At 33.9% G+C, this 15,624-nt stretch overlaps 2 protein-coding genes and 1 long non-coding RNA gene across 8 annotated transcripts; 1 reads left to right on the forward strand and 2 right to left on the reverse strand.

The window, feature by feature from the left end:
- Positions 1-1,497: 1,497 nt before the first annotated feature.
- Positions 1,498-4,457, reverse strand: LOC104892332 (cytochrome P450 87A3). The gene is made up of 9 exons (XM_010678232.4): positions 3,863-4,457; positions 3,445-3,766; positions 3,195-3,344; positions 2,864-3,115; positions 2,672-2,761; positions 2,503-2,581; positions 2,282-2,388; positions 2,039-2,166; positions 1,498-1,942 (listed from the first exon to the last, which is right to left on the reverse strand). Exons 1-9 carry the CDS (start codon positions 4,060-4,062, stop codon positions 1,825-1,827), a joined length of 1,446 nt encoding a protein of 481 aa, XP_010676534.1. The 5' UTR covers positions 4,063-4,457; the 3' UTR covers positions 1,498-1,824.
- Positions 2,286-5,399, forward strand: LOC109134988 (uncharacterized). The gene is made up of 2 exons (XR_008969300.1): positions 2,286-2,416; positions 5,127-5,399. It is a non-coding gene; the product is annotated as an uncharacterized LOC109134988 (long non-coding RNA).
- Positions 5,400-10,190: 4,791 nt separating this feature from the next.
- On the reverse strand, positions 10,191-13,952 carry LOC104892334 (adenylate kinase isoenzyme 6 homolog). 6 transcript variants are annotated; one of them, XM_010678235.3, is made up of 5 exons: positions 13,731-13,866; positions 13,293-13,373; positions 11,703-11,920; positions 10,724-10,869; positions 10,191-10,615 (listed from the first exon to the last, which is right to left on the reverse strand). In XM_010678235.3, exons 3-5 carry the CDS (start codon positions 11,886-11,888, stop codon positions 10,399-10,401), a joined length of 549 nt encoding a protein of 182 aa, XP_010676537.2. In that variant the 5' UTR covers positions 11,889-11,920; positions 13,293-13,373; positions 13,731-13,866; the 3' UTR covers positions 10,191-10,398. The 6 variants fall into 6 exon arrangements, with proteins under 6 accessions (XP_010676537.2, XP_010676535.3, XP_010676540.3 ...); XM_010678233.4 differs by lacking the exon at positions 13,293-13,373 and having other exon boundaries at positions 13,727-13,904; XM_010678238.4 differs by lacking the exon at positions 13,293-13,373 and having other exon boundaries at positions 13,742-13,902.
- Positions 13,953-15,624: the final 1,672 nt, after the last annotated feature.

The raw sequence follows: 15,624 nt of genomic DNA on the forward strand, positions 1-15,624 counted from the left end.
TCTTTTGTGGTAATAGATGAATTATTGATGGATTGATTAAATAGTATAGAAGACAATAGATGAAGGGAGTACTCAATTAGGGATGTAATAGTTTATGTTGGTACTTAGTAGAAAGTGGAAATGATAAGCAATGGGTGTCAAATTCCGAATGCTAGTATATTGTAGTACTTGTGAGGAAAATTGAGGAGAACTCGTAGAAATTATGGTCAAGATCTGTTTCATTGTTAAGGACAATTAGAAAACATAACGTTAATAGACCAAATCATCACTATAGGACCAAGGGAAAGAGTTATGTCAAAGATCTGTTTGGTTGACTTTGAGATCCAACTAGAAGAACTACATCTTGTAGGCAGTTGTATTGGTAATTGCTAGCTTATTTGAAGATAATTGGCCTTTGTCGGAATGCTGTTGTAGCCTTGTAGGTATCCTGCAGGATACTTCCAACCTGATAAGTGTAATTGCATTTAGTCGCTGCCAATAATTACTTAACTTGTTTTCTGCAAGTATCTTGTGATTTGGTGAATTTAAATCTAAATATGGTTAACTCACAGTTAAATTTGAAATTAAACCTGACACAGATGGGGGGTTACCGATGGATAGATCATAGATGTCTCGGTGTAAGAGTATGAAAATGGAAATCACAAGGATCAAGTTCAACCTTACAAGTATTCGTATGTTTTGAATATTTGTATGGCATATGACTTTACCTTGAAGGCTTGTCGATGTTAGATTGCTTTGAGTTAGTTGTCTGCTATATATATGATCATACTACCTGATCTGAGTACATTCACCATTACTGTTGTAGAGCAGAAAGGAAGGGTAAGGGGTTTAGATATAGTCATACTACTTATCATTAGATGAGGAATTTCTACGTGTTTTGGGTTTAACATGCTTGTAGAGTAACTACATTACTCCCACCATCCTTTTGGTTCTTCCCACTTTTACTTATTTCCTCACACTTTGAAGGACTTGCATCATCTCCTGAAATTTTCTTCTGCGTAGGACTATTAAGAGTTTGAGAAGCATCAACTGATTCTACTCCCCTTAATATTCTCTTATAGCTTTTGGCAATCCATAAGAACTTGCAATAGTTGTGGGTTTTCTTCTCTTTCATCTCTGTATGATTTTGGAATGTTTTGGTTGGTAATGAAAATAAATAAAAAGTTTAATTTACTAGAGTATTGATCTTCTCTTATCATCAGCATATTTGGAGCCTTAAAACACAACTGATTTGGCGTTCATAATTTTTTCTACACTCTTTGTTGGCAGCCTATATAAATGATGACTAAGATGCTGAAGTATGTTTGTAATCTGTAGTTAAATCAGGGAAATGGGATATCGTTCATATATTTTACCAATCCTTATTGCCATCAGCTGCATTGATGTACTGTTCTCCAATTTTGTCAGTGAGAGTAATCATTTGCATCGACTAAATGCTGAGGAAAATTAGTATAACTGTATAAGTGTAGGTGTTCTATACACTTGCAACATGAAGGATGACATGAATCCAATAATAATGTATTTCTGTAAGACATCTTAACCCCTTCTACTTTAAGTCATATGTGATTTCACAGATAGACGAAAAGATAAAAGGGTAAAAAATTGACAATGTATACAAAACTGTAACAATCACGATAGAGCTATTCACAGCTGCTTTTGTTTTGTGGAGAAACTGTTAATAATTGTTCTCCTTTACTGTTCTATCTGTATGTTGATCTGTCTTTTTAATGCAGCTTGAGAATATAGTATCATATACTGGACAGAAGAATAGGGGTATGTGTTAATATCACATTGAACCTGATTTCACTTGTAACACTATATTCGTCAAGCAGGATTATTTGATAGATGCTCTGCTGACCTCTCAGCCAACCGAATATGTAAGCCATCTGGAAACTGTAAGCCAGGGGTCCTTACGATGCTCCCTCCTTTTGTTGGATTCCACCTGTGATATCATTTGTAAAAGTAGATAAAATAAATTTGCCTGTTCATTTAAGATCCATGTTGATACTTGAAACGAATGGTGTATATTGGCCTCTACCTGTATTTTGTAACTAGGCAGTGTAGAAAAACAGCCATTTGCACCTTGGTAAAATCTGTTCCAACACAGAATCTCATACCTCCCCCAAAAGCCATGAAATGTTTGGATGCACCATTTATCTCTCCTCCCTATTTGCAAAAATAGTTCATGCTTATTCTTTGTATCGTACAAAAGTTATTTAACATAGTTATATGACTCTTTTTTCCCTTCATGAATGACAGAACTACAAAGTATGTTGCTTACCTCCCATCTCGATGGATTAAACTCGAGGGGATTTTCATATCTGGCAGGGTTTAAGTGTACAGCTGGAGGACAGACCATGACACCCCAACCAGCTGGAATGGTATAACCTACATCAATCGAAAATTCTTAGTTATGGTATGTTTTCTTGAGTAAAAAAAGTAAACATTGACTAAAACCCTAAAACATATATTCCTTGAAAAGAAAGGATGGTGGATGCTTACCCTTGAAGCTTACATCTCTCAGTGCTTTTCTGAAAATTCCTGGAACTATATTTGCCACCCTAACTGTTTCATTGATTACCTGCAATTTTTAGACCGGTTAATTAAACTGAGCTATTTTGAGAAGGCTTGCTGATGAAAATTTTCATGGTCTGGAACATTCTTAACTAACCTGAAAAGTGTAGGTCATTGATTTATATTCCTTCCATGTGAGGTGAGAATTCGGATCTTCACGCCTCTTCAATATTGCCTCATGTTCTTCCTGTCAATTTTTGCATAGTGTCAGTTGAGCTTCATTCTGATACAGGATGTAAAAGTCTAGACCAGAAAATGACAAACTAATTGATTGCCTCATAAATCTTACTGTCAGTTTTTGCAGCACGAGAGGGTACTCTGAGAGGTACTTTATAGCCACAGTTAGGGCCAGGGAGGTTGTCTCAAAGCTAGCGAAGAGAAGCACAAACATTAGGTCCAAAGCAATTCCTTCTGTTAAAGGTGTTCCCTCCTTTGCCAATTCCTCGAGGACATAATCAAAAAAATCTGTGCTTTGTTTTTTGGGCATCATTCTTCTCTTTTGTAGCATGTCTTTGAGCATCTTCATCGCCTTCTTTCTTCCCTATTACCACAATGGTAGTTGCTTAATACTTGATTTGCTCAAAATTGACGCTACTTATTATACGTAGTTGGTAGTTTACCTGTAAGCACTTGTGGAATGCTGTACCAGGAATGTTCAAAGGAAAGGAGATTAATCCCTTTATAAAAGCAACAAAGTTCTCCCTTAAATTCTCTGAAGAGTTTTCAGCATCATGACTGATTAGCTTTTTGGCAGTTAGATTGAAAATCATCTGCACATGAATCATAATGAGCATTAGTAGATAGTTCTAACTTCTAAGGGTGCCTTACTTCATATATTGGCTACTGATAGCAAAAATTCAGAAGGCTTACACTAGCTGTTGCATCTTTTATCTCCACTGAATCCAGTTTAGTCCACTGATTCATCTGTTTAAGCACCGTCTCTTCAACCTCAGGTAGCATCTTCTTTAGGCTTTCAGGACCAAAGAGACTTAACACCATATTTTTTAGGTACTTATACATGAACCCGTGTAAGGAGCCCACATTTTGTTTCCCAAAAATCTCTGTAAATGTGTCCGGATACCAACTTTGAAATGTTTGGCCCTCTTGTTGAAAGATTAAATAGCTAAGCTCTGGATCAGCTGAGACTATAATTGGCCTTCCAACTAGACTGGTTTTGAATATTGGCCCATATCTGAGTATATCCAATGTACATACATTAATGAACAAAAAGGTTAGCAAAACAGCATATAGAATGTGCATTACAATTTGCTCATCGTTAATTAGTTACCTTTTCATCCGGTTTTTGACAAAGGGAGGGATATCGAAGGAAGTGTTAGGCGCAAAGAAACGAAGAGTTTCACCGAGGAGTGGCCAACCCATTGAACCCGGTGGGAGTTTCCCATTGCATCTCGGGTTCCACCATCTATAGAGCCAACGCGTGATGCTTATGATGGCAACCGCTATCAGGCTCAGAGCAATAGGAGACATTGGATTCTCAATCAATACAGTGGGTGATTAGTGCGAAATTTGGGAATATATGAGATACAGTTTAAGATGATAAAGATAATCAGAAATGATGATATGAGTCAAATAGAGGAGGGCGTTATTGAAAGACAAAGAAGAGCAGAAAATGCTGGCATGCATGCATCTCTGCCTTACTAACTGAAGTTACTTAAATAGGTACAGGATGACTTGCAAACTAGTTGGAGGAAAGTAGTTAAATAATAGAATGATTTGTAATGATTTTTATATGCTGTTGCGGAATTTGCTGAAAAGCTGTATGATAGTAATAGTTGTTACTTAGTTTGAAGTAGTTGGCTTGGAGATAGAATTAAATAAGGTTAGAAGAATAACTTGGGTTTTAAAAAGGATTTTGCTTCCACTCTTCGTTCCGTTGTCAACGGCTTCTTAAAATACTCTCTTTAAAGCCTAGCATGACGATGAAGCCTACTGGATGCTTCCTCTTCTCTGTATTGAGTTCCCATTTGCTATATGCTTACACCCCTATCATTGTATATGTGTGTACATGTTCATTAATGACGGCATCAAACATGATAAGAAGCACGAGCCTGAATTATGGCCTTTCTTTACCAGTTCTGGCCGAATCAGGAGTTTCGGACTTTTTCTTTGGGTTGACATTCACAATGTTGTAGTGTAAATTTAGATACTGGTGCAACTAGATCTTGCCAAAGATTATCAAAAATATTAATTTCTGTTTGTTTCCCATCATCTATGCTTATTGCACGAATTATCTATGCGTTTCTTTGAGAATAAGATCTTATCTTGGATTGTTATTGTTGATAGAATGTCAATGTTATAATCTGACTTGCATCTTTAAGATATGCATGGAACTACCATAGATCTTGTTGTTTCTGTGCCTGTTTTATTTTAAATCTACTTGCTGATAGTCTACATTTTCATATAGTAGTTAGGCTATATTGATAGCTTGGTTTTAGTTCACTTTGACACAATTTAATGGCATCTTCATTACTTCATTACTATAGTGCTTGATGAAATTTTGAATCTACTTTACTTTTTCTATCTGGGCATAGTAATGGAGAATGAGACAGGATTTGATGCAGTTTTTGGACATATCCACATCAAGGATACAGGGAGCCTGCTTATAAGGTTGGATTATATGCTAATGCTTGCATTTACGGTTACCATGTACCAAAATCTTAAACATGCACATAAGTACTTTTTGTATTTTAATATACTACCTCCGTTTCAAATATTGTATTGATTTTACTTTTTAAAGTCAAAGTTTATCAGATTGACCATGTAAAGGGTAATTTGGAAGAAACGGGGTTGAGAATCGACTTTTATGTTCATGGTTTAATATTTTTTATCTTTATTTTTTCGCTAAAGATATGTTGCAGAGGGAGAAAGGCATGATTGCAAGAGTTAGTATACGTGCAATTTGAAAACTACTGGTGCTGGAAACTAGGAACGATTTAGTTGGTACTAGAAATTGTTCCAATATTACTTGTACTCAAAAGTATAGTTTTTTTATATTAACACTATATTCTTTCTCATCTTGTACCCTAAAGTTTATCTTTAGACGCCTGTAATAAGTGAAAAGATCATCTTGTGTTCATTAGACCTGGTTATTGGACAGGGTAGTCCAATAGCTAAAGGGTTAGGGCTTGTATGACTATCATTGGGCAAGGCTTTATTGAATAAGGTTGTTATTGGACAAAGTCATTATAGGGCCAACAAAAGAACCTAATAATTTTGTCAAATGAAATAGATATCGTAAAGCAAATTACATGTAAAGTTTCCTTTCCATTGTACTTATTTTCGCTCTCATTGTTCACTATTTTGCTTGTCTGTTTACCGACCCGCTAAGACCCATTACCCATTTAGGTCGACCCACCATCAATCCTTCATGAGGTGACCCTCTTATGACCCAATCCACTTTTGACCATACCGACCCTAACCCGTCCCACGGCCCCCACCCAATAACCAGGTCTAGTGCTCATATATGGTCTTTAAGGTCTATAGCATCTTTTTTGTATTGCGAAGACAAAATCTTAAAAACGAATAGTATTGATCATAAGTCTTCATTACTTAATCTATAATCTTTTTCATGCAAAGTATTGTTACATTGTCAGGTATTGACCTCTTAGATTATTTGACCCTACTTAAATTTTGATTTTTTTTATTTTTTTTATTAAGAAAACCAATTATGTAGTATCTACTCTAGAAAAAATGACCACTTCATCTCACTAAAATATGTAAAATTTATTTTGAAACCACTATTATCAACACCAAATCTGTGGACGAACTGAGTATATGACCTAATAATTCAACCCTTGCATACAATAATCATGAAATCATCACTTGCATTAAATTAGTGATTGGCTTTTGGTCAGCTCCTTTTTTTTTCTTTTGTCAAAAGGGGGATCCATCTCTATGGCATTCGAGTACAAGATACTTCTTTCATGTCAATATTTAAAACATTGTAGTCACTATGTGCATATTAAATATTTACCTAACTTCTTCACTTCAAAAAAATAAATTTACTTTAGTTAAATTTGTATTGCTTATAAAAATCAACTTTAAAAATATACTTTTTTCGTTCTGTTTTAAAAGAAAACGTACGATCTTAATATGAGGATGTATGAGAGGAAAAAGAAAAAGATGAGGAGAAACATATAGAAAAGTGAATACTAAATAAAGTATTGTTTTATTCATTTTGAGATGATTTAAAATAATAAGTGTTTCATTTATTTTATAGCGGAGGAAATATATAGACCGTAGTTAAAAATTTTGAGCGAAAAATCAGCTAAAACTTAATGAAAAGCGTTGCAAGTTAAATTGGGCGATTCCAAACTTGAGTTTGTAGAGTCTCATTATTATTACCTCTATAGTAAGCATGATACACGTCTCGCTGGTTGTTATCACCTCTTGCTTAAGATTGTTGCATAATGTTTCACATAATAGCTTCATACATACATACCTATTAGAATAAAATCCAAGTAAAGCCAATAATTGAATGACATGTGCAATGCTCGGAAGTATATGGGTTTCTGTGATTCTTTGAAAGCAAGTGTTTGCCGACTTAAAGTTTCTAGTCAAAACACTACTAAATACTATTCCTAAATGTTAAGTTTAGACGTTGTCACTCGTAAAGTTTGATTTTGTTTGCATCTTCAATTCCATTATTCAACATTTCAACTACATTAAATACGACCCATGTTATGTTACCGTGTGCTCATCTAACCAAGATGAAGATGAGCAGGAACAGTAATGCGTCGAATATGGATTAATTGACCCGGCCACGTATGTTGTATTATATGTATTGTTAATTATTGTATTTCGTTTCACTTTTCTTTTTCGTCAAGTTACAAACACAAACATGAAAATATTATACAAGTCATAACAGGATGAGTTTGGTTTGTAAAAGATCGTCTATTTTTAAATTAAATTAAAATAATTTATACATACATACTGGCCTCTTTTCGGAAACTCCGTTGTAAGAAGAATTTTCCTCTTGACTATCGCCTTTGAACAAGATACTCACCCGGAGATGAGACTATGAGAGACTCAACAAGAAAAGTCTTGTTTTTATTAATTGGAATATTTGTTTTTTCACTTATATCTAATAAAGTATATATAAAGGGAGATGGAGAATAAAAATAAGAGAGAAGGAGAGTTAATAAAAGAAAAGGTCTACTTTAGAGTTTACTTATGTATGAAATGAAAATGTACAAATTAAAGAAAAGTCTTTGTTCTGAAAATAATACACGACTTTTTTTTTTTTATGGCAAGTTCTATCTAACTTTAGTCCTTATTCTATCCAACTTATTTTTAGTTTTTATGTAAGTTCAAATTAGCAAAAATAAGTTGAAAAATAAATGGACACATCTTACTAATCTATCACATATCTTGTCGTGAATATGACCTATTAGGTAAAAAGAATAAGATTTCTCATATTATTTTACGAGTCTTACGATTATACTTATCTTAGTATAATAGATTATTTTAGATCAATTGTTGATTGTTTCAAGCGGTTAGTTGTTCTATAATAGATGATGACTTTGTTCATTCCCAATAAAACCCATGAATCTATTAGAGAGAGTTGCATGCATTACATGTACACCATTGATTATGCAATACACCAATAATTATATGATCAAACTAATCAAGAGTACATTGTTCGTGCAAGTGTGCCATGTGTTTGACACCACATTGTCCTTTGTGCAAATTGGGGAAGGTCTTAATCAACTTCTTAAACGTTCGCATTCATGAACGTACAACCTCTAGTACTTTCAATCTACGTAAAATCTAAATCATATGGCACTAATTATAGTTTAGATGTAGGGAACAAATCCACCTTATACTGGGTGTATAAACAAGGCCAATAATAATGTTTATTTGGTGTAGCGAATGACATATCATCATAGTATTCGATAATTGTTGTATTTTTGGAGTTAGACAAGTTTGGAGCAGAGAGTAGAAAAGAAAATGGAGGATTTTGAAAGTGGATAAAGACAGCATCATACATCGTGATATGACATAAATGTATCAAAGTAAAACGAGTGATGTATCCAACATATATCCTGTGTGCATGTATAATATGATTTGCAAATTGTTCCTAAATACTACTCCCAACTCCCAAATGCAGCTTTTGCGGTCTAACCAACTAAGTTTGTAAGTCAGACTTCTCGATCTCAATCCTAAAGAACTTATAGAATCATAGTGCCAAACTTTTAGCATTAAACCAAACCTTGCTTGGTATACAATTGGGTTCATAAATGGACCATATTTAAGGTATTACTTCTATGATACCGTACTTCTATTTTGTAACCATAGCTTGCTGGGTGCAGTTGTAGTAGGTTGTATGGGAGTGAGGGATAACCTAGTGGTTAGAGCTTCGTTTGCGGTTCCAAGTTGTCTTGGGATCGATTCTCACCCTTAGCAAGTTACGATCCCTTTTTTCCCCCCTAACTTGTCAATGTTTCTCCTTACCTTATTGAAAAAAGAATAAAGCAATAATTCAAACTACACTAATCTTAACGAACAAGAAATATTGATTTGACCGGAAATCTTGGAAGTTGATTGAGCGAAGACAATGAACTTGAGTATATCTGAATAAGATTAAGATTGACCACTAGCATGTTTCAGCTTCGGAAATGATTATATGCTTAAGGATATGAATTCAGTATGTATATATACTGATAAAAGGTATTTGAAGAGACATATGGAAATTGCTTAATTTCATTTATGTTTAACCTGAGTATCCTTGTTTAAATGTCAACATTCATTTTGAATCCAATATATGCTATACATTATAACGTAAACTTGATTGTTTAAAATCTGACTCTCTATGCTTGAATTTCAATCTTATCCTAATAATTTATACCTTCTCCGTTTCATAATACTCGCTACACTTTTCATTGTGAAAAGTTTCACATTACTTGATACACTTCTTTTTTGGGCAATAAACTCTCTCTATCTCTCTCCTCTCACATGTATCCCTTTTCTTTTTACTCTCTGCCTAGAAGTCCGTGAATTGAGAAATATACTCCCTCCGTCCCATAATATAGTGCTTGCATTCCTCTTTGGATGTCCCAAAATGTTGTGCTTATTTTTTTTTTATCAATTTGTTTGGACTAAATTATCCTTCATTTCTACATAAAACTTTCCAAAATACCCCTACTTTCTTTTAAAATGTGTGCCCCTATTTATTGTTTTACACCATTCCAAGGTAAATTTATTGCTCTTTCATTTTAGTTTAAAGGAAAAAGAAGAAAAAAACTAGTTCCAAGACAAAAACACCCAATAAACATTTACTTAGATATATATTTTTGTGAAATCCTAAAACTCTTTCCATTTTCTTAATTCTTGTAAAAAATGAGAAGTGAGCACTATATTATGTGACGGATGGAGTAGCAAGTAATTTGAAACAGAGAAAGTACATGTTTTTCCGAAATTGAGTATATATGTACTGAGACTGAATGTCCAATAACTAAAACTCGATGAACTGTCTTAAAGTTCCATACTACTACATAATGGATGTTTTCTAGTAATCTCTTTTAGCGTCTTTTGTGAGGCAGCTATGAACTTCTCATTTTCCCCCCCTACATTGCCACACACAGCAAGAAAACAAGTATCCAAAATAAATAGTTCCAGCTCATGTATTTCACATCCTGCTCAACCAAAATTGTTGAAATTCCTGACATAGCACAACCGATAGCAGAATTCTAGGGAACAAGCCAAAAAAGAGAAATAGACATTGAGAAGGAAGGCTGGCTAGTATCCTACATATCAATATATCACAATCTAAAGCAGAATACAGGAATAATCTCTTTTCGTGTCTTAATCACGCATGCTATTGCTATCACTCTGAACTGACTGATTGCACCAACTTGTGACCCAGCCTGTCAAATCTGCCACATTTTTGTCGATGTCATCTATGGAGTCACTCCTCAATGCCACGACTATGTCTTCCTCATAACTATCGTTAGCCTCATCAAGTAATATTTGAAATATTTCACATTCAATATTGTTCGAAAGCTTTGAGCCAGTATAGCCTCTGTAGGTACAAGAAACGATATAGATGAATACATGGTGAATACATGCCTTACTATTACCCAGTTACAATTGAAATTAATGGAGTAATATAGTCTAGTGAATGGCATACCTTTTACTTAGGCGGTCATACAATATAGAATTGTCTGTTTGAAGCACCACAACACGATCAAACCACCGCTCAGGGAAAAAGTCACAACCATGGTAATCCACTATTATACCACCCTCTTCCATCGTATCTTCAAGCTCATCACATACCTGTCAAGGCCAGATGAAATTTTACAACAAAACCAGATCTTAACCTTGGCAAAAACTGGCCAGAAGAAACTGAACCAGTCCATCGAAAACGCAAGCCAACTGACATCACAAATACATTGAATCTGAAACCTACCCAATCTGATCCAATCAAGCACAAAGTCCAATTACACAGTTACACCTAATAAGTGATGATTGAATCAACTAGAAGTTCATTATATATGTACATGGTAAGTCAACTTTGAACCTGTTAACTAGGGGGACATTGTCTTCACCAGAACTTATAAGACATGTAACATCCATGAATTCACCTTAGTTTTGCACCCGATGGGACCTAATCAACCCTAGTAAGACTTCATTAGCTTTAAAACTTATTTTTTTCAAGGTAAACAACACGAACCCAACAAGGGAAAAGTCAAATATGCTAGTTAGTGGGAGTCAACCTGGTAATTTTCACCATGCAATTCATTTAATTCCACCAATGCCTAAGGAATCCACTGTTTATGGGGTGCAAGGATCTTTAAATCTCTTTATTTAAACACTGCCCAAGAGAAACTTTCAAATATGTCCCAAAGAGGTAACACTGCAGGTTTACACAAGCAACCAAATTACGAGATAATGGATAACACCCTTATTATTTACATCACACAAGCACGTATGGGCAGAATTTTTCATAGACAGCAATAAAGTAACAAACATCAACAATCTGAAAGAAAAAATTTCTCTTAACGCATCCACAAACGTACTTGGACAAATTTACTAACAATGGAAAGATGAGAAAAGGGGAGCGAAGGCCAATCTACCTACAAATAAAAACCTGAAGGACTATGGCATACCAGATCCTCATTAATGATAGGACACTCGAATTCCTCGTCCCAACCATCGTGCAAGTTCTTCTCCTTAACCAATTCACCAATATTCACATGGCGAAGCTGGGTTGCCTCTGCAAGAGCAGATGACATAGTTGTTTTCCCTGTCCCAGGAGTTCCAGTTATCAAAATGTTCGGCTTCCCTCTTGCCATAGTTACTTCACGTGCTAGTCCACAATTCTTACCTGGACATTTCAAGGTATTTCTTGATTATATAATTGATTATAAACTAAACATATGGGCCAAAAAATGCCAACTATATGGATAGATATTCAGAGAGGTGACAAAACCTTATACTTCTCAATGCTAAAGCGATGAATCAATAAAAGATGGACATCCCATACTCATTCACAAACACATAATATGAGTGATATCACACGTCCGTTTACTACATACTAGTTTGTTATTTCACCTATGGGGGGGTAGAGGGGTTGCTCTAGCTTAACCAAAAGTCTTAGGTTCAAGCTCATAATACGCAGTGGCACTTGTTGGGAGAGCTTTGCTCCCAGCTGAGCGCGCCTGACCCTGTCTCGGCTTGAATCCAACTCTATTAGGCTCTAGATTAATGGATGGTTCCTAACACAAACTACAAAACAAGACACTTGTGCTCTACTTCCTCCGTTCTCTCTTAGTTGCAACGCTTTCTAATTTTGGGTATTTCAATTCAATTTAGTTGCAACTAGTGGCAGACTCATGAATTTCAATTTGTACAGACATAAAACAAACGCATAAAGTAGGAAATTTTTTTGCACAAATTGTTTAACACGCAAGAATTACAACCAGTATATCCAAAATATGCCGTCGTACAAGCCAAATAAATATGCAGTCTCACATCTTTCCCCTATTGTACAATTTAACTTAGCCCTTGCAGTGGTGTATCCAGGATTTCACCCACGTGGGTTCGAAATTAACGAGACATTAAACAAAAAAAAAGACCAATTTAAATTGCTTAAAAATAAAATACATCAATTCAAGTTCGGAATTACAACCGATAAATACGAGAATAATTTCGTAAATTACAAGAAAAAAAAACTAAAAAATCATTCTACGAGTTTACATATTTTGAAAGCATTCTTATACATCATCATCACTAACTCGAGCAAAAAGATCTCTCTCAAGAAAGGTGACTACTATCATTCAATAATTGATTTCTTCACATAAGTCATTGAAAAAAACACTCTTTCATCCTTCATTCACAAATTCAATTCAACATCACTAAATTGAATTTGACATCACTAAATTATACTCTAAATATCTAATTTCTAATGATGAATAATTCAATTCAACAAAGTTCTCTTCAATAACCAATAACAACACCCAAAATCCAAATTAAACTTCAATAACAACAACAAATTCACCCAACAAAGTTGAAACTTGAGAGTCTCAATTAATCTCATGGCAATGAGGCAATCAATAAGACAATAATTTCAATTCATTCAAGCATTCGATTAATTTAATTTGTAAATAACCATCTATCGAAGCATTACTTGATTACTAATTACTAAATGAATAGGTAAATGAAAGTTTAAGCAAAGAGATTACAAATTAGTCAATTACCTAAGGAATGGCGGAATGCGAGCAGTGGTGACTGACGTGTGTGGTGTGCGAGCACTCAGGCGAGTTGACAAGTTCTAAACCCTAGGTTTTGTGAGAACTGAGAATTGAGAAGAGAGAATTGGGGAAAGTCGGGGAAATAAAATCAGATTTCCTATATGCTAAATCCCTAAAATAAAAATCAAATAAATATATAACATGGCAATTAAAACAAAACATAAAGCCATACACATTTAACACAAACCAAGTGAAAAAAATTGAAAAATTAAAATCTTGCCCTAAATTGCTAAATCCCTAAAAACTAATTTTGACTTCAATTTCAATAATCCCCTAACTAATGAATAATCTGAAAATTTTACATGTAATATTCAAGTAACCTAAGCATGAAAGTATGGAAATTGAAAAACACAGAATAATAAACCTAAAATAAAACTTACTTACTGTCAACTGACCGAAGTGATGAAGGCGTGAAGCCGTGACCGCGTAAGGCTGTGGCGAGCTGGCGACTGGTGGGCGACCGGGCGGCGATCGGCGATGGCAGAGAGACAGAGAGGGGAGCGTGAAGTTTGGAAATTTAGAGAGGGAGAAAGAGTGTCTTTCGTCTTTCCTATGTTTATCGTTTTTTTTTTTTATTGTTTGTTTTTTCATCTACTTAGTCTTAGTTGGGTCCACTGTCCACTGGTTGCAAGTTGCAACATTGCTAAGTCCTGTTTTTTTTTAATTTATTTTTATTTTTGGCTGAACTAAAATTAAATTTACTTGACTAAATTGAAATTAACTAAATTTAAATGAAATTAAATTAATTAAATTAAATACATCAAACTGAAATTTACTAAATTAAATTGAAATTAATTGAACTGAACTGAAATTAACTGAATTGTATATTTAAATTTCTAAAATAATAATAATGATTATAATCAATAAGTATTAACATAATATTATCAATTATTATTATTATTTACTATTATTATTATTATTAAAAATATTATTAGTAATAATAATAGTAGTAATAATATCATCAACAACAACAACAACAACAGTAGTAATAATAATAAAAAATAATGACTATATAAATATAAAAAAGTAAAAAATTATATAATAACAATATTAATAGTAATATTGAAAATAAAAATAATAATAATAATTGAAATATTAGATAAGATTGAACTGAAATGAATTGAACTGAAATTAACTGAACTGAAATTAACTCAAAATAAGTTCAAAAGAATAGGACCTAATTTTGTAAAAACTTATATGAACCTGGTTCACACACTTAATTAGTACATACTACATACACACGTTTGTGGATGAAAACCATGATAAGTACATATTCCAACATCATTTAGTTTCATATTATGGTGCATTTTCATGTAGCATTAGAGCATTTACATTGCATTTATGCATATTTAGGTCACTTTTTATAAGCTACAATGCTTTCATAGGTTGTTTGATGTTTTGATGTAATTTCAGGTACTTTGGACTCCTTTTTAATGACATGATGATTAAGGCACTTGTATTACCATCAAAATAATATATCATGTGCTCAAAACATAATGGAATTGAAGAAGATACAAAGGACTTCATGCACTTGTACAAAATATGACACCTCTGCACCATTATACCAATAACTTTTGATAAAAAATGGTAATGTGGTGATTCCAATTGGGTTGGAAACTAGACTTGAAGAGCTTTCCAACGATATAGTATACTCCCTCCGTCCCATAATATAGTTCTTGTTTCTTTTTTACACAGTCTCCAAGACGTAACTTTGACCATTAATATCTTCAATTCCGTACAAAAAAAATATAAAAAGTTGATATTATGAAACTACACATTGAGACGAATCTAACAAAATCCCACATGAATATGTTTTTTTATATATACAAATGAGAATATTCGGTCCGATATTTTAAAGTTTGACCCACCAAAAATGGAGTAGGCATTATATTTTGGGATAGAGGGAGTATGTGCCAAACGGATCTCCGTATCAAAAGTTATATCTGTTCGAAGTTGAGTTGGGGAATTTGACGATTACAGGAAAACACGTCCATGTCACTCTGATTTCTTCAAAGCAATAACTTATTTTTGTATATTACATTTTATGATTACAGGTCAACACACCCGAGTCATTATTGACACGTCCGTGTTGGTCTGCTCCATGACACGTTTTGCGATGTTAGTTTTATTATTTTAGGATATTATAAATACTCTTTTGTTTGTTTAATGATGGGAGATAATCGATGGTATACACTTTTTTAGGGTTTTTAGAGAGAAGTTAGAGAGAGAAACTTGTAGATCTTCATTGTTCTCCAAGACTCTACCTTTCTTCCATTAA

Source organism: Beta vulgaris, chromosome 5 (assembly GCF_026745355.1).
Source record: "Beta vulgaris subsp. vulgaris cultivar EL10 chromosome 5, EL10.2, whole genome shotgun sequence".
NCBI lineage: Eukaryota > Viridiplantae > Streptophyta > Magnoliopsida > Caryophyllales > Amaranthaceae > Beta > Beta vulgaris.

Coding starts and splice junctions, on each gene's coding strand:
- LOC104892332 (XM_010678232.4), bottom strand. CDS start 4,062: ATGTCTCCTATTGCTCTGAGCCTGATAGCGGTTGCCATCATAAGCATC. Junction 3,345..3,444: donor TAAAAGATGCAACAGCTAGT/GTAAGCCTTCTG, acceptor ATTCATGTGCAG/ATGATTTTCAATCTAACTGC. Junction 2,762..2,863: donor TCGTGCTGCAAAAACTGACA/GTAAGATTTATG, acceptor AAAAATTGACAG/GAAGAACATGAGGCAATATT.
- LOC104892334 (XM_048645134.1), bottom strand. CDS start 13,937: ATGAAAAAACAAACAATAAAAAAAAAAAACGATAAACATAGGAAAGAC. Junction 10,870..13,730: donor ATCACTTCGGTCAGTTGACA/GTAAGTAAGTTT, acceptor TGGCCTTGACAG/GTATGTGATGAGCTTGAAGA. Junction 10,616..10,723: donor TATGACCGCCTAAGTAAAAG/GTATGCCATTCA, acceptor TTGTACCTACAG/AGGCTATACTGGCTCAAAGC.